This window comes from Larus michahellis, chromosome 1 (assembly GCF_964199755.1).
Source record: "Larus michahellis chromosome 1, bLarMic1.1, whole genome shotgun sequence".
In the NCBI taxonomy this organism is placed as follows: Eukaryota; Metazoa; Chordata; class Aves; order Charadriiformes; family Laridae; genus Larus; species Larus michahellis.
The window spans coordinates 4,076,858-4,096,666 of NC_133896.1; the positions used below are offsets into that span (position 1 = coordinate 4,076,858).

General features: G+C 51.9%; 1 protein-coding gene across 4 annotated transcripts in view; it reads left to right on the forward strand.

The window, feature by feature from the left end:
• Window positions 1-17,586, forward strand: part of PODXL (podocalyxin like) — a 46,918-nt gene extending 29,332 nt beyond the window's left edge. The window contains exons 2-9 of one of the 4 annotated variants that reach the window (XM_074573205.1): window positions 822-1,703; window positions 3,843-3,997; window positions 4,840-4,905; window positions 9,076-9,232; window positions 10,068-10,126; window positions 10,230-10,397; window positions 13,054-13,110; window positions 14,430-17,586. In XM_074573205.1, coding sequence (XP_074429306.1) covers window positions 822-1,703; window positions 3,843-3,997; window positions 4,840-4,905; window positions 9,076-9,232; window positions 10,068-10,126; window positions 10,230-10,397; window positions 13,054-13,110; window positions 14,430-14,624 — 1,739 coding nt within the window. In that variant the 3' untranslated portion in view covers window positions 14,625-17,586. The remainder of the gene's footprint in view (window positions 1-821; window positions 1,704-3,842; window positions 3,998-4,839; window positions 4,906-9,075; window positions 9,233-10,067; window positions 10,127-10,229; window positions 10,398-13,053; window positions 13,111-14,429) is intronic. The other 3 variants (XM_074573206.1, XM_074573207.1, XM_074573208.1) reach the window with 3 other exon arrangements.
• The last annotated feature ends 2,223 nt before the right edge of the window (window positions 17,587-19,809 follow it).

Below are 19,809 nucleotides of genomic sequence, written 5' to 3' on the forward strand. Positions count from 1 at the left end.
TTCACCCAACTGGGAATTATAGTGTGTACAGGTTCTCATAGAATCAGAGAACGGTTTGAGTTGGAAGGTACCTTTGAAGATCATCTGGACCAACCCCCCTGCCATGGGCAGATCAGGTTGCTTAAAGCCCCATCCAACCTGACCTTGAACACTTCCAATGATGAGGCATCCACAACTTCTCTGGGCAACCTGCTCCAGTGTCTCACCACCCTCAATGGTTTGATTCTGTGGATTCAAATGAGACTGCCTATTTTATGATGTTTTTATAGTAATTATCTGAGTTTGGGAGGGAAAAAAAAACAAACCTAAGTTGAAATGTAAGCAATTAAAGAAACAAAGATTGAGCTTGCAAAAAGAATATAACTTTCAAAATGGTCGTAAGTGCCACTTTTTTTATCTGAGGGTACTCACAACTTCAGGGATGTGAGAGGCCCTCATAACAAGGTTGGACAAATAGCGTTTGGCATATCCCTTGGCCGCTCTCTTACAAGGGCAGCCCTGCACCGGGAGGTGGTGCACCTCCCGTCTGAGAAAGATCTGCCTCTGGGAACCAGCAGCTCTTGCCCTCCTGATCACCCTCGAACCCCTTTGAAGTCCTGTGAGTTTGACTTCTCCTCCTCCTCCTCTGCTCTACTTTCTGCTTGACACAGTGATACTAGTACATGGCATTTGGTATGAGTTTAGAGAGTATGAGACAAGCCCTGAGTGAATGACTCATGGTTTCTGGTCAGCATTTATTTCTACAAATACCTGTTCTGGGTGGAAACCAAGGGTAGTTTCCTTAGTTCAAAGTTTATCTTGGCATTTTTACTTTTCCCTAGGTGTCACCTCTCAGGATGTTAAAACTACAACTACTGCAAAGCCAGGACAAAATGAGCAGACCACAACTACAGGCACCAGCAAGACACAAGGGACCACCACCACAAGCACTCCAGGAAATCCACCACCTGCCCCTGCGACGTCACCTGCTGCAGTTCAAGGGCCCAGCCCTACAAGCAAGCTGGGAAACGCACTGCCTGCCCCTGTGATATCACTCACCACTGGTCAAGGGACCACCACTGCAAGCAGCCCAGGAAACCCACCATCCATCCCTGCGACATCAACCACTGCAGTTCAAGGGGCCACTACCACAAAAAACCTGGGAAACCCACCACTTGCCCCCACGACATCGCCCCACCAGTCTCAGCAGGTCAGCTCTTCAATCAGCTCTGGAGCCTCAACAGCCACCCCTGCTGCAACCTCCAGTGCAGCCCAGGAGAAGACCAGTGCTCCAGCCAGCTCGGGAAGTTCAGCAACAACCACTGCTGCAAGTCGCGTCCCCACTCATGCAAGCACCCCTACAGCCACCACACGAGGTTTAGGGACTGCTGTCGCATCCTCTCCCAGCGTGGCAGCTCAGGGAAGTCAGCCTTTGGACCAACTGACCAGCACTGCTGCGAGCACTGGAGTCTCAACAGGCAGCCTTGCCCCTGGGCTCAAGGACAATGGCATGTCTTCTCCCACATCTGTCACCAAGCAGCCTCACTCTTCTCCCAGTTCTTCAGGCCAGGGACTGACCTCTTTCACCAGACCTGGAAGCATCGACACTTCTGTTACTCCTTTTGATGGATCCATCTCCCCCACCACTAGTAAAGCATCTGTGTCTTTACCACCTAGCAGCATCCACCAGGTCTCAGAGGCAACCACACCGACTCTCGGAGCAGGTACCAGGAGACAAGAACCTTGATTTTTTGTGCTGGGAGGTCTTTTTGTGGTCTTCCTTTGGCTACCCTAAACACCTCCTGCCATTATGGGGTGTCATCACCTTGTCTCATTTTAGGACTTTCCAGCGCAGTTGTCTCCATGACAACTGGGTGTTTAGGTCCCTGTTGCCATCAGTGGAGTTCGAGTCAATGCAGTTAGTTGATTCATAGCTAGCATGAATCAACTAGCAAAGCGTAGACATCGACTTTTGGATGGACCAAACTGTGCCTGAAGTTGCATCAACTGCAATGACTCAATCTTCAGTGACTGCAAAAGGGAGCCAGCAGCAGTGAGTTCAGAGGTGGAGACTGATGTTGTGGAGTTGGTGAAAGAGATTGACAGCACCCAGAATGCTGACTGTAGGAGATCCCTAGTTTGGCCGACAGCTTAATGAAGGCCATCTGAGCATGCATAGAAAATAAGCTTTAGATGACTAAGGAGATTTTGTGTAGACTCTAAAACCTCTAAAGAGTCTAAGCAGTTAGGCAGGATATTCGTCATTGCTGCAGGGGGTTTGGTTGCTGACTTCTGTCTAAGCAGCATTATGAGAGTCCATGTGGTGGTTAGGATCTTGCTGAACACCGTTAATATGTTTTCTCTAGACCTCTGGAGCTCTACAGAGCCATGTTCATTTGTAAGTGTCCTGGTGAGGCACAGTCTAGGGTCCCCTTTGGCATTTCGTCTGGTAGCGTTTGTGGGGAAGCAATCACACCGTGGGACTGTGAGGGCTCCATGGAGCTCTCCAGACGTGGGTGGGATTGTAGGTCCAGCTCACATCTGGCCCTGAAAAAAAAAAGCCATGATGACACTGCAGCCCTTCATTATCTTCCTCTGGAGAAGGTTGTTCTTGACCCAATTTACAGCTACCTGAAATACAGAAGCCACTCAAAAAAACATCTTCTTCCCCCTCAGCCCCCTAGTTCTGCCTTGCTGTCAGCATCATTAAATGGGTCGAGGTCTTAATGCAAAACCGTCTTTGCTGGCTTCATCGAAGTCATGTTTTGAGCATGTTCGCAGGTATTAGGAGGGGAAATGGGTGTCTTCATGAAGGATGTTTCCTTCCCCTCCTGCTCCACAGGACTGTTCTCCTTTAAAGGATGATATATGAAATTATGTTAATTCAAATTTGACCTCAAGCGTTGAGCATGAAGAGGTTTAAAAAACTTTTACATTTAATAAATAGGTGAGAGAAAACAAAAGAAACAGATGGCTTTGAAAATTAATTCTCTCCTGGAGCCTTCAGAATGTGTCTGGGAGAGAAAGATCCCTCGTCTTTTCTGTGGAAGAGGCAGGAGTCCCAAAAGCAAACAGGCTGTGAACAGGATGTGGCATTTTAATTCTCTTTGTCACCATTTAAAGATCAATTAGGAACCCAGGGACAGAGATCCATTTCTTCACAAGGATTCGGGGAGGCAGGAGGCTGCTATGCTCCTTGCACTACTCCCATCGCACAACAAACTGTAAGATGCTACAGACGTTTACAAAGGTGTCCGAGATGATCTCAGGTATCTGGGACACCTGCGTGGGCCTGGTAGATGTGGGGCATGTGCCCCTCTGGAGGAGCAGGCAGGACCCCAGGCTGTCTCCCATAGTACCAGGCACTACTTCTAAGCACGTCACCCTGGGCTTCTTCCATAGCTGATGGAGATGCAGTTGTCAGTGGGGTTGTACGATGAACTCCATTCACTGGGAGACCCTCGGTAGCCAGCTCAGACAGTCTGCCTCTGTTGTAGAAACCTCCATGGAAGACACCCCAGATGAAGTGAAATGAGGGCCATCCCATTTACCCAGCAGTGCTCCGGTTTTAAGTGGTTACCCAGCTACCAACCCACACCTATCATAGCGTTTGGGTTCTTCTCTCCAGAACAGTCTAATGGCTTTCAGCAGCAGAAAATACAATCTGCAATATTTTTTTTTTTTTCATATCACAGTTAGTTAAAAAAAAAAAAGGTAGAAACCCAAAACGTCTCCACAGTGAGCTTCAAGGCAGGGGTAGAGCTGAAAACTTATTTTCAGTTGCTCATGAACTGTGTCAGCTGCATCCTCTGTACTGTATCAGTGCCTGTCTGCTTGTTTTTTGCTGCATATTGTGGACCCAGACCAGAGAAGCCAAGAGGTCGCATCTGCGTCAACCAAACCTACAAGTGCTGACCAGAGCCCTGCCAGCGCACGGCCATCAGCCCCAGCCCCGGGGGACCAGACAGCGAGCATCAGTACTGGCCCCCAGCACCCGAACGCTTCTTTCCAAAATGAGGTAATGACACCTATGGGAAGGTTTAGGTTCTTCATACTGATGATCCCATGTACACGTAAAGCCTGCAGCGCTTGTCGCTGCACATGTCTGTGTCAGAGAGGTCTGCTTTAGGAAAACACAAGGCAGTAAAATAATTCTAGATGATAGAATCATAGAATGGTTAGGGTGGGAAGGGACCTTTAAAGGTCTTCTAGTCCAACCGCTTTCTCCTGTAGCTTTCCAGTGAAGAGACATGGAGGATGGAGGTGAAGGGGATTATGGCCTGGGTGCTGAAGAGGGAAGAAGTGAAATTTGGGAAGAGAGAGGGAGACATTATGGAGAGCAAAAGCTGCCTTGGGGCAGATTTGGACATGACGAGAGGACAAAGACCACAATTCAGCATCAAATGTTCATGGATGATACTAGCAGAAAATGGTTTGGGAGCAAAGCGGGGGGGTGTCTCAAAACACGAGCCAAGATAACTAAAGTGCTAAGATGGAAGGATGGGGATCCTGAGCAAAGATGCTCATCTTTGGTAGGACAGGACTTCATCATGGTCCACTGGCATGGATCTTCCTACTGCCTGAGCCCATTCCTGCTTTACCCCATACTGCAAATCCTAAACCTGGTTTGGGAAGTGCATTAGCAAACATCCTGCAGACAACTGTGTCGGTTATCTGTGAAAACCCTTTCCTCATATAAAGGGTTGAGTGAAGGGCTCCTAAGCCTGTCTCACCTCCATAAAATGGATCAGAGCTTCGGTTGGGGTGTCTCCTGCCTTGGTCAGTCCGTTGTATTAGTGACCAACTGTCTTTCCAACCTCTGTCAAGGATTTGAGAGTTGCTTTTCTTCTGTCTTTCTAGGTCATCTGTAAAGAACAGGTGCAAAATAACCAGCCCATGATGTATCTGAAAGAAGCTAAAACCTGTGTAAGTACCACCCTTTTGGACTTCTGTGTAGGATTAGCAGCTGCGTTGCTGTTGGAGATCAGCTTTTAACCTGTGGTGCTCTGAGCGTGTGAGCCTACAGAGATGAGAGTAATTTCATCAAAACAAGATGCAGTCGCTTTTGGGGTGTAAAATGGCAAATGCAAGCCCACACTCAGCAGTATCAGGCAGTGGGGGATATGGGAGAAGAGGTGGCCCGTGTGGTCATCTTCAAGTAGAAGGACCAGCTGAGACCACTGAGGTCTCAGAAAAAGAGCAATGGGAAATTTTAGATGGTGAAATTTCCCCTCTGCAAAGGCCTTTTTTGACTTTTACTTTTGCAGAGGGGCCAGAAGTTCATCCCAAAAGCCCAAGCAAAAAAATATGGAGTTCCCCTCCAGTTGTTGTGTTGGTGAGATCTTGCAACCTCACAGCTGGGCCAGGGTGGCATCCAACTGCAGAGCAACTGGGAAGCACAGCAGCCTGGAGTTTGGGACCCGTCTTTCCTGTAGGCTCCCTTTAGGTACCGGAAGACCGCTATAAGGTCTCCCTGGAGCCTTCTCTTCTCCAGGCTCAACAACCCCAACTCTGTCCTCCACATAGCTTTGCTGGAGCTGTGCTGGCAGGCTTTTTGGAGATGGGGATGGTAAGACTGGGAAGTGCTGGTGCATAGTGATATGTTGGCGAGCTAAGTGGTGGGCGGACATCACGGCTTGGCATCATCCATTGCTCGTCTCTGGCCGCTCTGCTGGGCGATGGCGCGTTGGAGCTGGCGAGCCGTGGAGTCTGCCGGCCTGTTTCCCTTAGATTCCTCTGGGCATAATAACCAGCTGAAGCATTGTTAGTACAAAATGCCAATTATGCCTCGAAGCAGCTGCAGAAAGACCGCAAGGGTGCATCCTCCCATAGCATCGCTCTCCTCGGCTGCCAAAACGCCTCCCACCCGCTTGCCGTTAACTTTCCACTCGGCCCGTTCCTGAAAATTGCAACAAATTTTATGCCTCCCAATCCGAGCAGATAACAGAGAAATGGCACTATCTGGTTTCCCTGCTTTGTAGGCCCGGTAAACAAGTCTCTAGCCAAAACTTGACAGCAAAGTGAAAAAATCCTTTGCATTTTGCAACCCGTGGGAAAACAGGAAAGTGCGCGCTATAAGGAGAAGTGTTCCAGAAATGGCTCCAAACCCGGTCTGCAAGAATGAGATGGAGTCGTGCGGCGTTGTGCTGAAAGCTCAGCTCCAGAGAGGAGCCGGGGGAGCATCGAGGGCAACACAGGGACTCAGCCGTGGGGGACGTGCCCAGATCACACGTGGCAGGGGAGGGGGCAATGCAGGACACCCCCCGCCCCGCGCGTAGCTGGGCTCATGGGGCAGCGCTGGCGATGCAGGGTTGGGACTGCATCGGGAACCCCGCAAAACGGTTGGGACTGAACCCAGGAATTGCGGGCGGCACACCCCACTGCACCTCAGTTCCTCCAGCTGCAGTAAATTTAAAACTTAAAAAAAACCAAACAAGCAACCAAAAGCCCAAACTCTAATTGCCCCCCCACAAAAAAAATAAATGATGCCCAATACATGGCTGGCACCACTTTGTGGACCAAAGGAATTTTATGGGCTTGTTGGCTCCCAGCGTCTTTCCTCTTCAGGTGATGCTTTTAACCAGCGCTGAAGTTCAATCCACGTTCCCTCACCCTCCCTTTTGCCCCTTCTCCTTCCTTTGATTTCAGCAGGATCTTAATGAGTTTCTTAACGAGACTTATTAGCTTGATGCCCTGTGTTACATAGGATGACTTTCCCAAGATTCAGCTCACAAGTATATCTTCAGTTGGGTTTTTGTTGGCTGCTTGGGGTGCTCCAAGCCTCGGGATGGATGGATGGATGGATGGATGCTCTGTTCCTCATCCCAACCCCTAAATGAGTTAGGAGAAAGAAGAGGTGACCATGTCAGAGATGTCTGGTGTCCCCTGAGCTCTGGTTGAGCCACACGACCCTGTGGCCACCTCCCAGGGAGCCAGTGTGGCTCCTCCATCGTGTCCCCAGCTGGGATGCAGATGTGCCCAGCAAGCTGAGTCAGAGGATGCTGAGGAGGAGCACAGCCTGCTCCAACTGGGGATGCAAAAGCAACAGTAGGACTACCTGGACCCGCACCCAGTTGCCTGAGAGAATTTGCTGTGTGACACCTACCGAGCTGGGGACAGCAGGATGGTCCCCAGAGCAGCTGGAGGGACCCCCATGCCGAGAAGGGTCGTGGTCCCCCTCATCCCGTCCAGCTGGCGGGGGCAGTTTGTTGACTCAAGTGCTGTTACCTCATTCGGGGATGTTAGTTTTAGGTCCCCGCCAGTGTGGGAACCGGATTCGAGCTGCTCGGCAGCGCCTGTCAACTCCGGCCAAGGAATGCGAGCAGCCCCGGCGGTGGGAGGGAAGAGCTGCCAGGGCCGGGGCACCGCCGCCGGGGCATCCCTGCTGGCTGCAGTGGGATTTAACCGTGCCCATCTCCAACCCTGGAAAGGGTAAATCCCTCCAGTTCAGCCTCAAAAGTGGTTTAGGCGCCAATCACTCTATAGAAGCAAAGTGGCTCAATGCTCAGCTGGGTTTTAGCGTCACATCCGATTTCCCTTCCCACCCAAAAAAAAAAAAAATTTAAAGGTCTTCCCCCCACCCCCCCCAGGGTGGTAAGAGAAGTGGGTTATTAAGGGCCAGAGGAAGGCAGAGCTGTGGCAAAACCTGGGGAAGGAGGATGCAGGGAGGCAGCAGAGAGGCTTTTCGTGCCTCTGCCCAGCAGAAAACGCTGCACGGGCAGGGACTGATAGACTGCAGGACTGTTAAAGCGTAGGAGCACAACCCAGCGTCCAAAGATGATAAAAACACCACCCCGACCAGGCTGTAACCCTCTCCTCCCCATCCCACTGGGGACGAGCTTTCTGGGGGTCTCTGCCTTGCCGAGGTCTCCTCTTGCTGCCCATGGGCTGCCCTGGCCCAGGGCAGGTTTCCCATCCAGCTCTTTTCCCAGGGATGCAGCCGGGATGGTGCGGACTCAACGGAGGGGCCCGGGGGAAGCTTCTCCTTGTGCAAAGCGAAAGGACAGGCAAGGGCCAGCAGCGGTTCCCAGGGATGGCCGGGGCCTCACGATGCTGAGCTCACCCTCGCGCTGGGACGGGGACCGGTCTTCCGCCCCGGCAAGTGCATCCTGTCTCCACCGCCACTTCCCAAATATTTAGATAAGATGGGGTGAGATTAGGTGCCTTCCTCAGTCGGGTGGCTCCCGTCCTTGCGGTGTGGAGCAAGCGGGATGCTGCCGGCCATCAGCGTGAGCGGGACCTGGCACGGATGGCGTTGCAGAGGGAGGTTTAAGGTCCATCCCAGCCAGGGCACCTCGTTCCAGTGTGCACGGAGGACTTTTGGACACAGGACCTGTACAGACAGGACCTTGTGCATCTGTGCACAAAGGACTTGTGCACGCACAACCTGTGCACGTAGGAGCTGTACATACGGCATCTTTGAATGTAGGACCTGTGCACGCAGCATCTGTGCGTGCAGGAGGACGATCACCTCCACCTTAATGAGCTCCCAGCTGCTACGAAGCATTGAGTGGATGTAAAACACCTCAGGAACAGCTCAGAGGGGTCATGGGCTCCATCCATCCCTCTACCATCTCTCCAGGCTAACCCCTCCAGGGACGGTCCAGTTTATCTGAAAGCAAAACACTTTCTCTTGCCTCTGCGGAGCCACAGAGCCATGGGGAAGCCCTAGGGAGGACAGAGATCCATGTTGGTGGGGACAGAGGGTAGAAATGTGGGTAGGAGAGCTGCAGATGCCTGTGGGTGCACAGGGGGTGCTGCACAGCCCCATCCTGCTCCCGCTGTGGCCCCTCATCCTCTGCCGGCCCCCCCGTCCTGCTTCCCTCGGGGACCTGCTATTCCTGTAACGCCAAAAGCTGCAGCCCTCAGATAAGGCCGGCGCAGGGCCCCAGTGAGGAACGGCAGCCAAGAGCTCGGCTTCTCATAAAGCAACTACTTTTAAACTTTTCCTGTTCCCTGGGAGGGCCGGCGGCGGCCGGGCGGTGCAACGGGATGGGGGAGGATGGGGATGGCCACAGCATCCTTGGCGGTGGGGCAGGGTGCTCCTTGACAATCCCCAGATGGGAGGATGGTGCTGACCCTTTGCTGTCACCACAGGCCGAGTGGAGGATCGCCAGCGTCAACATCTCCTTCTTCGAGAGCTTCTGCTCGACGGGCCAGCACGCTTTCAATGCCAGCAGGGAAACGTGCACGGTGACGCTGAGCTCCCCTGAGCCCCGCTCCCAGCGCTGGGCTGTGCAGGCGGTGGTGCACCGTGAGTATGATCCCACCATCCTGCCCCAAGCGGGACGGGATGGGGTTGGCATTGGGGATCCTGTCACAGGGATGCAGCCTGAGGCTTGGCAGAGCCCTTGGGGTCTGCTAGAGCTTGGCCAAGGGGCTCTGTTCCTTGGGTTGCCCCATCTCAAGAAGCTTGGGAGAGGCAAAACAACCCCAGAAATGAGCTTTGCTCCCCAGTGAATGCACCAGATCCCTCTCCCATCCACGATAAGTCAAGGCTCTAGGAGGAAAAATTCCTCCCATGTGGTTAAAAACCAGTGCCTTCCCCAAGGGACCACAGAGGGGAGTTTCTTGCCCACATCAGAGCCCAGTTGTTGCTTTAGCTGCAGGGTGCTGGGAGGATGAAGGCGTCACGCTACCCTAGCTCAAGGGGGAGGAAGGACTGAGCCCCATCCTCCTCCTCTTTGTCATCAGGGCTGGGTAGGGGATCCAGCCTCCAGCACCTGACCATGAGCAGGGCAACTCGTCCCTGGGGACTGATCCTGCACCACTCCTGCATGCCCTGAAGTAGCCGGTTACAGCCCCTTGCTGGTCCCACTGGCAAATTGCCCACCAAAGCAGAGACGCCCATCAGGGTCGGCACAGCCCGGGATTGGGGGATGGTGGGGACTGGGGTCCCCAGGACTGTCCTCCTGCCAGGAGAAGAGATCCTGGCTTGTTACCTGTCTGTGGAGGCACCTGCAAGGGTTGGCTCCATGCTCACACGTCTCCATCCACCTCCTGCAGAAAGGGGGTCACGCCCCTGACCCAGGGTGATGCATTGAGGACCCACCTACCCTGTGCTCATTGCAGCCTCTTTCTTTCCCCAGTCCCTCTAGACCCTGAAAAAGTCCTTGAGGAGCTGAAGGAGAAGGACAAGTTAGAGGAGGTAAGCAGGTCCCTGGGCACAGCGCAGCTTCCCTGCAGATGTCCCCCAACGTGGGAGGCACGGGAAGCCCTCCTTGGGCCCTGACCTGTCCCTTCTGTGGCAGCTCGGCATCACCAACATCACCTATGACAAAATGGAGAGGGAGATGATAATCAACGATGAGTTCAGCACACCCCTGATCATCACCATCGTCACCCTGGCCGGCTCCCTTCTGCTGATCGCAGCCATCTATGGCTGCTGCCACCAGCGCTTCTCCCAAAAGAAGGACCAGGTAAGGTGGGAGGGGAGTGGAACAGGTACCCTGGGACCTTTTTGTCACAGAGGCATCTTCAGGAGATGAAGAGCATCAACGTTGTCATCACTGATGGTGGAGACAACCTGGCTTGCCCGGCAGGCACCACCCTCACGTGTTGCTCAAGGGGTGCCCAAGTGCTGCAGATGCTCCAGAGGGGCAGGAGCTGCCCTTTGGGGGTGTCGGGGTGTGGGGCAGCCAGGATTGGAGACCAGTGACGAGTGGTGTTCCCCAGGGGTCAGTACTGGGTCCAGTCCTCTTCAACATATTCATCAATGACCTGGATGAGGGGATAGAGTGCGCCCTCAGCAAGTTTGCTGATGACACCAAGCTGGGTGGGGTGGCTGACACACCGGAAGGCTGTGCCGCCATACAGAGAGACCTGGACAGGTTGGAGATCTGGGCAGAGAGAAACCTTATGAAGTTCAACAAGGGCAAGTGTAGGGTGCTGCACCTGGGAAGGAACAACCCCATGCACCAGTACAGGTTGGGTGCTGACCTGCTGGAGAGCAGCTCTGTGGAAAGAGACCTGGGAGTCCTGGTGGACAACAGGATGACCATGAGTCAGCAATGTGCCCTTGTGGCCAAGAAGGCCAATGGCATCCTGGGATGCATCAAGAAGAGCGTGGCCAGCAGGTCGAGGGAGGTCATCCTCCCCCTCTACTCTGCCTTGGTGAGGCCGCACCTGGAGTACTGTGTCCAGTTCTGGGCTCCCCGGTTCAAGAGGGACAGGGAACTGCTGGAAAGGGTGCAGCAGAGGGCTACAAAGATGATTGGGGGACTGGAACACCTCTCTTATGAGGAAAGGCTGAGGGATTTGGGTCTCTTCAGTCTGGAAAAAAGACGGCTGAGGGGTGACCTTATCAATGCTTATAAATACTTAAAGGGTGGGTGTCAGGAGGATGGGGCCAGGCTCTTTTCAGTGGTGCCCGGGGACAGGACAAGAGGCAATGGGCACAAACTTGAACATAGGAAGTTCCACCTAAACATGAGGAGGAACTTCTTTACCCTGAGGGTGACAGAGCACTGGAACAGGCTGCCCAGAGAGGTGGTGGAGTCTCCAACTCTGGAGACATTCAAAACCCGCCTGGACATGTTCCTGTGTAACCTGCTCTAGGTGACCCTGCTCTGGCAGGGGGGTTGGACTAGATGATCTCCAGAGGTCCCTTCCAACCCTATGATTCTATGATTCTATGATTCTATGATGAAAACCAGGGAAATGAGGGGCTGGTGGCGGTGGGGTACAGCAGACCCATCCCCACTGCCACCCAGGGCACAGGGCAGCTGAGCAGCATCCTCGGGTCGTAATTTTGACAAGAAAGGCTTTCTTGGCATAAAACCTTCCTCCAAACCCATCTCAAAAAAATTCTCAAAATACCTTTATGAGTAGGGCTGGGTGCCCAGCATCACCCCGATACCTTCCCAGGGATACCAGGGAGCCTGCAGCTGTTTGCAGGGTGGGAGGATGGCAGGAGAACGGCCGCAGGAGGGTATCGATGCCGTACACTGCACAGCTCAGCCTTTAGGAGAGCTGGGCCAGGGCCAAATCTGAGCAGCGGCAGCAGGATTTAAGGAAGAACAGACACGGAAAAAAAAAAATAATAACATTTTTATCTCAGGAAGCAATTCTGGGTGATTTTAGTGTAGCATCCACCTGCAAGGACTGGCCGTTCCCATGCCCTGCGGTGCTGGGGAGGGAGAGCTCTGCCACGTACCCATGGCCCCTGCTGCTCTTGCTGAGGATTTAGCTCCGGAGGAGAGACTGCAACAGAAAAGGGGGAAAGAAAAATGAGGCCAAATGATACAATAAGGGTAAACCACCCTCCTGATGGAGAAGCAAACCCCTGGGTACTACTTTAAGTTGTTTCCCCCCAAACCAGCTCATCCTTCCCAGTGGGTCCCAACCCAACACTGGGAGCCATCTGAAGGCAGGGGATAAGGCATTATTCACTAAAATGTTTGCAATCTAACAGAGACGAATACAGGAGGCAGGGAAGAGCAAACCAACGCCAGCGTCAGACTTGTTTTTACAAGGCATGATTTTTTTTGGGAGGGAATGGGGAAGGATGCAAAACCTCGATAGATATTTGACCTCCGCTGTGCTCCCCTTGGAGCTTATGGGGTTTCACAGCCAGGACATCCCTCGGCTGAAATCTCCCTGGTCAGGGTGAAAAACATCCCAGCAGGGACAAGGATAAAACTCTTCCCCCATATTGTTTGGAAAACAGAAATTACAGGTATTTTTAGCGATGGGAATGCGTGTCCCTCAAACAACATGGTGCAGAGGAACAGGTGCCAGCCCTGGCTGGATGCTCTGGAGGTAAATACCCCCCAGTCACAGGGCAAGGGAGTGAAAGCAAAGCAAGGGACGGCAGTTCCTCGGTCCGGCTCTTGCTCAGAGCAAGGGAAAAGATCTTTTTCCAAGCAGTTGCAATAGGCTTTTTGAAAATCAAACACGTTTCTCTTTTCTGGATTTGGTTTGGGGTGGTTTCTTTTGTTTTCCTCCTGCTTCTTTTCCAAAAATGACTTGAAAGTTGTTTGGTTTTTTTTTTATTTTTTTTTTTTTAATTTATTTTTCTCCAACCCTCCCCTCCCCTTTTAAACCCTGCTGTTGTTTTACCTTGGAAATAACCAGCACATCCACCCTGATCTCCCCGGGTTTGATGATGGACATGTGGCCCTGATCTTTAATGTGAGTTCCAACACAGGGATCGGAGGGGCGGGCACTGCATCTGTAACACCCCCAGCTCTCATCCCCAGTGCTTGGTAGGGTTCAATAGCTTTTAACAGGACTAAAGCCTACTAAAGCCCAGCTTTAAAGCCCCCTTCCCCTTGCTGCACGGCGGGGGGGTGCCTTGCCACAGCAGGGAGAAAACGCTGCCCGAGCATCCATCCATCCATCCAGGGGTCGTGCCAGTAACTCCACGGGGCGAAACAGCCCCTGAGAGAGCCCAGGTGCCTCCTCTGCTTTCAAGCATCCCGTCCCAGCTCCACCATTCCTGCCCGCATCCCCCCCTCACCTTGTGCAACCCGAGGGACCCCCCCAGCAGCGCCTTCGCAGCCCCCCCTGCTAGTGCCAAGCCCTGCGGTTTTGCTTCTCCATCCCTTTCCTTCTCTATGGATTCCCTCCCACGCCTGTCTCCTGGCATTTATTAGGAGCACTGTAATAAATCAAGCTGTAAATCCAGGCGGATTTTAACACGGGTGCCTAATGAGAGCCCTGCACTGCCAAAAAAAAGACTGACAGAGGACTGCAGCTCCCCAGTGAATCCCTCCAGGGTGGGATGGGGATGAAGAAGTTGCCGTGGCAAATGCAAAATTGGGATGGGGGCTGCTAGGCTGGAGCCTGGAGCACGGCGTACCAAAGGACCAGGGTGATGCAGTGCCTGATTCATCCATGAATCAGCCAAAACCACACATGGCCAAAGGGAAAGGGCTGGGAGGGGCTATTCTTTCCCTGCTTGTTTTCTACCAAGAGATCCAGAATGAGGAGGGACGATGCTTATGGAGGGGCAAATGGGTCATCAGAATCTGCAAGGTGAGAACTGGGTCGAGGAGAATAACAATAAAGCAGCTAAAAAGGGACAGGGAGGCAGAAAGGGGAGGGGAAGGATGGAGTTACATTGTGAGGAAGGAGTGAGGATGCAGGGTCAGGGCGAAGCAGCGATGCTCGGCCTTCTTCTCAAGGTCCTGGGGGCATGGAGCCACGGGCCCATGGCCAGGCTGAAGCTGGCAGCTGCTCCTGCAGGTTTTCCATGTGTCTCTGGCTGTTCTTTGCTCCTTCCCACCATTAGCAGAGTCTCTCTTGCCAGCTCCATGCTATCCCTTTGCTGCGCTGGCACTGACTGCAGCTCCCAGCCTCAAACTCACCATGAAAGTTTCTATATGTAGTTACATACATCTATACGGGGCAGCGACCGTGGCTGGCTGGGAGGTGACAGCCCCAAGGTGGCACACACAGCATGGCCAAGCTGTTTTTCACTGGTGTTTCTGGCTTTTCTTTCCTCGCAGCAGCGCCTGACCGAGGAGCTGCAGACGATGGAGAACGGCTACCACGATAACCCTACGCTGGAAGTGATGGAGACCTCCTCCGAAATGCAGGAGAAGAAGGTGAACCTCAATGGGGAGCTGGGGGACAGCTGGATCGTTCCTCTCGACACCCTCATGAAGGAGGACCTGGAAGAAGAGGAGGACACGCATTTATAGGATACAGAACTCGATCAAGCAAAAAACCACCACACCACACCCAAAAAAACCCAATCCCATAATCCCTACACACACACACGCACACAACTCCAAAACAAGGCAAAACTCCCAAACAAACCCCAGAAAATCCCTTAATGAACTAATCATGGCCCCTCGTGCCATCATGTGGGGTGCAGGACAGAACAAGAAGGGACATGAGAGGACACCTCCAGGGCGCAGTGTCAACACAAGCCACCATGGTGGCCTCATCTGGATGAGCATCATCTATCACCCGCAGGCGTTCAGCAGGACCTATCATGCCAGACCTGACCAGCCGTGGGCAAAGAGGGTGGCTTTGCTCCCAAAGAGCTGCTGGTGTCTCCTCCGAGCATGTCCCCTCCCGTCCCACGTCTGACCACTCCAACCACAGCCTCCTGCTATCGAGCAACTCAAAAAATAAGAAGAAAGAAACGTAAATAGGATGGGAGAGGGAGCACAGCTCCCAACAGCAAACCGGCACCTGGCAATTAGAGCTAGGAAAATCCTCTGGCCCACGCAGTTTAGTCATCGCTCTGCCCTCCCCGACACAAAACGCCCAGGTATCGAGCGGAAAAAGCTGGAACAGCCTGTTCCTTTTTAATCCAGTTTCCATCCTCTCCCCATAAACTGCTGGCTAAAAACGCACAAGAGCCCCACGTTGTGCCACGGGCAAACGAACGCATCCAGACCCGGCTGGACGAGCCAAGTGATGCGCAGTCCCACGCCACCGCCAGCTGCGCCGCGAAGGGCTGCGGGACGGATCCTACACCCGGTGGGAAACCAGGAGAGGCACAGCAGCTTCTTGTATTGATGCAAAGGGGAGGGAGAAGAGGAAAAAAAAAAACAAAAAACAAAAAACAAAAAGGAGTAATTCCTTGAGATCATCCCTCCTAGGAAGGGCGTAATGAGACCAAGAGCAATGCCTGGTCACCAGCCCAGGCACGAGGTTGGGGGTTTTGTGGTGCAGGAGCCCAGCTCCAGCGCAGACCAGCTCTGCCGATGCATTGATTGCCTTCCAGTAATTACGCAGCAGCATCTTGCGGCCCACATCCATCCTTCCCCGAGACCGTGGGTTACGTGCAGCGTGATGGTTTGTGATTTTTGTGGTCATGTTTTCCTGCGTGAGGAGCAGAAGAGATAAAAGAGCAACAGAAGCACCAGCCAGGCAGCTTGGTGGTATTCAGAGTTTTCCATTGGTACAGCCCTTGGTGTTTCCTCCCCACGAGGTTTATAAGCTCAGTCCACATCCTCAAGCTTTTCTTCAAAAGCAGGTAAAGTAGCAGAGACCTGCAAAGGAAATTCCGGCTCAGCAGCAAAGCTGGGACTGACCTTCACCCCGCAACCCTTGGTTTCTTGTCCAGGTCTCCCTTTGCTGCAAGTCTTTAGAGGCACGGAAAAAAAACCAAACATGCAGGAGCAGAAACAGGCTGGGCTGAGGCCCTTTTGGATTTTCTACTCCCCATCACAGCTCCTAAATGGCTCTAAAAGGATTTGGAGAGTTTCACACCTTTGGCCAGGCTTCGGTGAAGCAGCTCAGCCCCGTCGGAGCCACAGATCAGAGCTGAGCTCCATCCTCCAGCACAAAGGGAAGAGGACCAGAAGGTCACCTGGGGAAGCGCATCTCCCAGCACATGAGGATGGTGGTGGTGGTCCCAAGCCCTCTGCAAACCAGAGGAGCTGCAGATGAAGAGCGATCCCCCAGCACAGCCCTTCCTCTCCCCTGTATTCACCAACGCACGATGGGGTGATTTCCTTCAGGCTCTGCCACCAGGTCAAACACGATGGGGATCTGCTCCCATGGCCATCCTGAACGAAGGGAAAAGCAGAGCCAAGCAATGGAAAGCTTGGAGAAAGCCAGGTCGAGCCAGTCGTCGGGAGAGGGTCCATGGAAGAGAGGGTTGGGGTGGGTTGCTCAGCCTCAGGACAGAAGCCGGCAGAAGATGTGTCTTCTCAAAGGGACTGGCTCTTCTCCCTTCTCTCCTGCATCAAAAGGCAGAGTTTGAAGTGTTCAGACCTATATATTTTTGTATGTAAATATTCCTGCTATTCATTAGCGATGTATTCAGCACACTTCAGTTACCTGTGCACTGCACTACGGGGAAGAAGCTTTGGGGGGGGGGCGGGGGGGGGGGTGGTTAAAAAAAGAAAGGGAAAAACATAAGAAAGAAAAAGCTAAAGGCCAGTCTGGTAGGGGATCAAAATTCAACGCCAAGCAGGAAAACACCTCTCACCTGGATAACCCCGCTCCATGGCTTTGTCCCCCAGCTCCAGCAGCATCGAGTTCAGCTCTTTAACGTTTCAGCAAGGCTCGAAAAACCGGTCCGGGTGTTTGCAATTGCTTGCGTGAGCACGTTTGCTTCCCAGTCGCCCCGAGAGATGAGTGGCAGGTTGGTAACCTCGAGTTTCTGCCCTTCGCTGAAAATAAACGTGTCAAAAACGCGGGGCAGCAGCAAAGCTTCGGCCGCGGGAGCTGGCGTTGCCCTAAGGGTGCCCCCGGCAGAGCATCTCCAGGCAGTCGGGTTTGGCATGTGCCTCAGATCCCCCTTCCCAGCAAAGAGACGCCAAAGTGCTTTAATGAATCAGGTCCAAAGACTTTCCAAGAGAACCCTACGAAGGCTTGAGATCAAGCAACCTTAAATCTTTCCGAGCAGAGACCAGTGATGATATTAACTGCTCAGCAAGTGCTTATAGTGATTTATATTTGAATAGGAATTGTACATTTATTTATTTTTCCAGACACCATATTTTTAAACCACTAATATTTTATAGTAGATTTTCCTTCCCCTATTTAAAGAACTATTTCCACGGGAAAAAAAAAAAGCAGTACGTTTTTTATGTTGAGAACATTCTTTTTGCAAAAAAAAAAAAAAATATCAGGTAGGAAATGCAGCGATGAGCATCTTTGGCCTTAATCCTTCCCTTCGTAGACTGTAGCCATAATTGTTAGACCAAGAAGAAATTTAAAAAGAAATTAAAAAAAAAATAAACCTACCCAGGCATTTCCTCCCTCCCTGCCCCTCCTCCCTTCCCCACACTCCTCTTCTCTCCCCCAAAAACAGCTTTAACATCCGACACGTTGTACAAAGAGATTATTGCTCTTACCTTTTTGGTGAGAGTTTTACAAGCAGCTCAAGATGTCCTTGCAAGAGACTTTTCTATTTTCAGAGTCACAGGGAACGTGTAAATAATTCAGGACCATTTATCTTCCGCTCACGGTGCCACAACCCAGCTGAGGTGACTGTTGCCTACAGAAGACATGGAGGAGAAGACATAATCCATAAGGACTTGCAGAAGGAGAACCTATTTCCTAAGGTGGCTTCCCGTTGAACCTTGCACATATACTAGAGCTCTTACGTACTGTATAGCAGCATCTCTCACGGGGACAGGAGTCTGATTTACACTGGAATTTACTGAGGAACTGGATTGTAGAGATTATTCTTGCATTTTCCTACAAATATATTTTGAAAGCATCATGTATTTCTGTCAATAAACATTCTTATGTAAAAGACCTGTTTCTTGGCTAAGTGGAAAGGGGTGGAAGGAGCAGAGCTTGTGCTTGAGAGCCACAACTAGCCCTTACGTAGATGTTACAGCTGCGGTTTGAGCTTCTCTGGAAACCCAGCACAGGCTCTGTGTAGTCCTGCTAGCAAGAACACGGGAAATTATTAAAAAAAGAGGGTGTAAAACCAACCCAGGCTTTCAGAGGTAGCCAGCCATGGAGGAGCTTGTATTTTTCCCATGCAGAAGAAAGTAGGATAGTGGTGAAAAATCTTTCCCTTAATTGAAAAAGTAGAAAACCCAGAGGGGTGGGATGCTCAGTTGGTGTGGGTAAGGGAAGCCCCACCACAGCCAGGGCACCTCTTTGAGCTGTCGGTGGCTTTAGGCTCCTGTTGGCAGGAAGGGAGATGGAGAGGGAGCTTGCCTTTATTTCTGCATTTCATCCTCACTCCTGGCAACCTCTCCTTGCACTTCGGTCAGGCTGCGGAGGAGGGAATGGAACCTCATGCCCCTAAGCCAAAGCAGCCTAACGAAGGAGGGCCGTCAACAGCAGGGTCAGCAGCAGCGTGGGCAGTTCAGCATCTCCGTTTGCCTTCAAGTGCCCAAAATCAAACATTTTGTCCCAGGTTAAGTTTCCACTTATGCAAAGGAAGAAGGAAAAAAAAAAAAAAAAAGGAATTTGGTTTGACTCAAATATTAGAAGTGGATGGTTTGCATCAGCCCATGTTCTAACTCCGTGTTCCTCCCCAATAAAAGTCCTTGCAACTGCTAAGCAGACGCTGGATTTATGGGATACGGACCCAGCCCATCGCTGATGGCAGGGAACAGGATATTTTCTCAGCTGTTGTGCAGTGCAGAGGGACACGGCAGGCTCCTCCGGCAGAACAGTCCCTGCCGCCCAGATGTAGCGCTCCCCCGGTTTCACAATTTCTGCACCGTCGACGAGACCTTCACAGACTTTCCCCCCCCGCCCCCCCATTCTCAGAAGCAAGCGATGTTAGAACGAACAGATCTTAAGTAAACACCCTTGCTAGCATATACATTTTTATTAAGAAAAAAAAATGAACAAAATACATTCTCTCCTTATGTACATTACATACAACATAACTACATTTGTAGATATTCCTCGTATCACTCATTCATTTATGTACAGCATGGGGCTTACATATCAACCCAGAAATTATCAAAGATGATTTATGCCAAGGAAGAAAATTAATGCTCCAGGCTGAACAAAGATCATCCGTTTAGCTATAAAGAAAAAGGGCAGGATGGGAAATCACACGAGTCCAGGAACAATGCCTGTAACCACCATGGGCTCAACACAAGACTAGTCAATGTTTGACTTAATTATTAAAACACGTGTGCAGTTCACAGCGTTCAGCATCCCACGGATGCTCCTTTCCAGCCCAGGGCTGTCTCTGCACCTCTCAGTCCAGCCCTCCTGTGGTCAGGTGTCCGAGACAACAACTGCTGGACAGACACCAAAGGGAATTCAGACGGACACCAGATTCTGCAGGATTGCTCTAGAGACGCAAATACTTCCAGTTGGGTGCCAAAACAGGGGAAAAAAAAAAAAAAAGGCCAAATTCTGGACAGAGAGCGGACACTCAACTCCAAGTACTACACAGGGAATAACCAGCTTTTGGGGACCACGTGAGGGTGTAGAGGA